This window comes from Leptonychotes weddellii, unplaced genomic scaffold (assembly GCF_054177405.1).
Source record: "Leptonychotes weddellii isolate Sample4059 unplaced genomic scaffold, ASM5417740v2 HiC_scaffold_17749, whole genome shotgun sequence".
NCBI lineage: Eukaryota > Metazoa > Chordata > Mammalia > Carnivora > Phocidae > Leptonychotes > Leptonychotes weddellii.
Window position 1 is genome coordinate 1 of NW_027761498.1, and position 4075 is coordinate 4075.

The following is a 4075-nucleotide window of genomic DNA, read 5'->3' on the forward strand; positions in this document are numbered from 1 at the left end:
ATGTTGGCTGCATCTGAGCTGACTTGGAACGATAGCGTAGGGTAGGGAGAGGTGAGACCCACAGGAGGAGGACTCCCGTCTGCTGGAACCAACAGTCTGAGGAGCTGCGGGAAGAAAGGACATGTTAGAACAGCAGGTCACGTGGAGGTGGCTGATGAGGCTGGAAAGCTGGGCTGGGGCCAAGTGAGGAAGAGCCTCCAATGACAGTCCTAAATGATGTCTTTTTCTGTGGCTTAGTCCAGGTGACGGAGGGTCTCTAAAACTGGGACAGATCTTACAGGGTCACTCTGCCCTGCACCAGTGGTCAGAAAATCCAGTGATAAAGAAGGGTGAAAATCTCAATATGCTACCAATTCGAAAGAGGGCAATGGAACAAAATTTGGGTGGCGGTGGGGGATTGCTTATTAAGCTCAGTGCACAGCACGGAAACTAAATGAAGTCTCTCTTGATTTACATTCTTGGTCACCCTCACATCCCTTTCAGCTATTCCAAACTGTGGTGGTTACTTGGACTCCTTAGAAGGATCTTTTACCAGCCCCAATTACCCAAACCCACATCCTGAGCTGGCTTATTGCATATGGCACATACAAGTGGAGAAAGGTTACAAGATAAAATTAAACTTCAAAGACATTTTGTAAGTACTGTGGTCCATTTCTGCTGTTGGAGAAATGCAGGGAGCCCACCTGGGAATGGGGAAACCTGGGGAAGAGAAATTATGTGAACCTCCTCATAGATGGCCACTTTTCACAGAATTGGTGTATAGAGAAAACACTAATACTAGTGCATTGAACTAAGCTGTCGATTTTTCTGAAGATTCTGAGGTCACATCAGGGACTGGCAAAGCCCCAAGTTTGTCCTAATCTTGAGATACCATCGTGGGGAAAAATCTTTAATCACTTAAGACTGGGATTGCTGAGAATTGAATTGGTTTGGAAAGCTTTTTCACCAGAGGCCCTACTTCTCTAGCTTAGAAGTGGACGAACAATGCAGATTTGATTTCATTGCCGTCTATGATGGTCCCTCCACCACCACTGGCCTGATTGGACAAGTGTGTGGCCATGTGAGGCCCACTTTCGAATCCTCGTCAGACTCATTGACCGTGGTGCTATCGACAGATTACGCCAACTCCTACCGGGGCTTTTCTGCTTCCTACACTTCAATTTATGCAGAAAATATCAACACTAGTAAGTCATGTTCCTTAGCTATTTTGAGCTCTCCGAAGATTGTGTCCATAGACACTGCTCCTTGATTCTTAGCCTACCTGTGGCTATCCCTATTTGCAAGCCTGTCGTATACTTTGGAACATATATTCATAATCTGAAGCTGGAGAATCAGTTCTGTGCATTGCTTAGTACGAGAGGAAATTAATGGTTTTATTAACTGGAAAAAGATTTCTGTAGAAAATAGGGACCATTTTCTGTAATGCCTTCTGTAAAGGCACTATTAAATATAATAGATTTACAGATTCAAGTTGCAGACAAGGTCACGGTGAACATTGTAGAAGGTGGATCAACTGCTCTGCTGTCTCAGGCTTCTGATTACGGTTCAAAGCAAAAAGGGTTTTGTGTTTTTATATAGCCTTCTGTACACATAGCTTTTCAAGATCCAAAGTTCCTAGCTGACATAAACATAATCATCCTCTTTTTTTTTTTCTGAACAGCATCTTTAACCTGCTCCTCTGACAAGATGAGAGCCATCATAAGTAAATCCTACCTGGAATCATTTACATACAATGTGAATAACATACAACTGAATAACTCAACCTGCATACCAAAAATATCAAACGTGGTGGAATTTTCTATCCCTCTTGATGGATGTGGGACAATCAAAAAGGTAAAGTGAGACACTGAGCTGGGTTTTGCCAAATGCCAATGGTGTGCTGGACAATGCTGGCAGCAAAATACTTGCTGGTGGCTTTAACGAGCCACTCCCAAATCTTTATGGCTTGACACATGGCAAGCCTGTGTGAACATTTACATGCACTCACTCATTTAAGCACAAGTGCCAAATCAGCACATTTATTTTCAGGGTAATTAGAGGTGGTTCTCTTTCCCAAAAGGTGAAGAACTCTGAAAACTCACTGAAGAACATTTGAACATCTAGATGCTGCAAGTGTAGCAGCCTACCAGTAATACTTGTATAGAAAATGATTAGATCTCACATTTAGCAAAAACCTAGCTGTATTGTTATGATCTTCTTCTTTCCCCTGCAACGGGAGAAGGTCAAAACGTGATCCTTGTTTTAAAGACGAGGGACAGAAGTTTGTGATTTGTTTTCCATTTTCTAGAACTTCAAGATCTCAGACATTTGCAACCTGTAGGTCCCTTTAGGTTGTATACCCTGAACTTTCCATTCATGTCATTAAACAACAATCTTGTTGAGAAGAATGGCAGCTTACTCCAGAGAATCGATAAGGATAGAAATAAATCATTACTTTCTGCTCCAAATGAACACCTATTATGTGTGCACCCTAGGGAAGGCAGCCTGGGGAAAACCTATTGCAAGACTTCTGTCTGCATACACTTGGGAAGCCGCCCAGTGAGCCACACTAACCTAATGATACTTACGGAAGGAGGCCTCACCTTACAGGGTCTCAAGTCTCTCTAGGGATCGAAGTTTGCGTTCAGAATTGTTTTTAACATAACTGAAAAAAGTTCTGTCTAATTCTGTCTTCAGGTCTTTCTAAGCCAAGCTCTTATCTCTCATCTCAAATGTTTTCTTCCTACCCAGAAGTTTCTTAAATAAAGCATACTGGAGCCTATAGTATCCTGACATGAAAGCTGCTATCTTGTGATTTAAGAAAATTGTGTCTCGGGGCGCCTGGGTGGCTCAGATGGTTAAGCGTCTGCCTTCGGCTCAGGTCATGATCCCGGGGTCCTGGGATCGAGCCCCGCGTCGGGCTCCCTGCTCAGTGGGGAGCCTGCTTCTCCCTCTGCCTCTGCCTGCCGCTCCCCCTGCTTGTGCTGTCTGTCAAATAAATAAATAAAATCTTTAAAAAAAAAAAAAAAGAAAATTGTGTCTCTACCCACGGATGTTATTCATATCTGTGCTCTAAACTATTACTGGACTTAACATACAACATTTGAATTCCATCTCATTCTGCAGGTAGAAGATCATTCAGTTACTTACACCAATATAATCACTCTTACTCCATCCCCCACGTCTCAAGTGATCACCCGTCAGAAACATCTGCAGATTATTCTGAAGTGTGAAATGGAATCTGATTCTACCGTGGAGATGATGTACATGACAGAAGATGACATAATACAAAATCAAAGCGCACTGGGCAAATACAACACAAGCATGGCTCTTTTTGAATCCAGTTCATTTGAACAGCCTTTCCTGGAGTCACCATATTATGTGGATTTGAACCAAACACTTTTTGTGCAAGTCAGTCTGCACACCTCAGATCCAGATTTGGTGGTGTTTCTGGATACCTGTAGCGCCTCTCCCACGCCTGCCTTTACATCTCCAACCTATGAGCTAATCAAGAGTGGGTACGTACTGCTGGGTGACATACTTTTCTGAGGATTAATAGTGACTTGAATGAGGTGGTATTTTCGGTGCATGGATACATGATTCATGTATGCATACTGCATAATTTTTTTCTAGTACTGCTACCATGGAATTTCGTAAATGTAATCATTTTATGAAATAGAGTCACTGTGTACTAATTACAAATAAGTTACAGCATTTCTACAGCCACAGCCCATATCCACTAGAATTTTTAGTCTATTTCCAAAATATTTGCTGGTAGAAATGAATTTATTTTTTGTCAAGAAGGCTTTATGTTTTTGTTTTTGCCTTTTTTCTCCACATTTTGGTTATTTTCAACAAAATCCCCAAAGATTATTTCACTTGTTCCAGCTCCAGAACACAAACGTAATGGAATTTGTAAAGTCTCTATGGAATTCTTTAAAAAAAAACCTAAAAAAACAGTAAAGGGGCGCGTGGCTGTTTCAGTCCGTAGAGCATATGACTCTTAATCTTAGGGTCGTGAGTTCAAGCCCCACATTGGGCGTGGAGCCTACTTAAAAAAATTTTAAAAAGTAGTTTTTTTGGAAAGGAAAGGTCT

The 4075-nt window shown here is 41.8% G+C and overlaps 1 protein-coding gene across 1 annotated transcript; it reads left to right on the plus strand.

The window, feature by feature from the left end:
* Window positions 1-458: 458 nt before the first annotated feature.
* Window positions 459-3979, plus strand: CUZD1 (CUB and zona pellucida like domains 1; the record flags this gene model as incomplete). Its single annotated transcript, XM_081810069.1, has 4 exons — window positions 459-634; window positions 967-1184; window positions 1661-1833; window positions 3106-3979. Coding segments are annotated over 4 exons (990 nt in total), but the record flags the coding sequence as incomplete, so codon positions are not given.
* Between the last annotated feature and the right edge of the window lie 96 nt (window positions 3980-4075).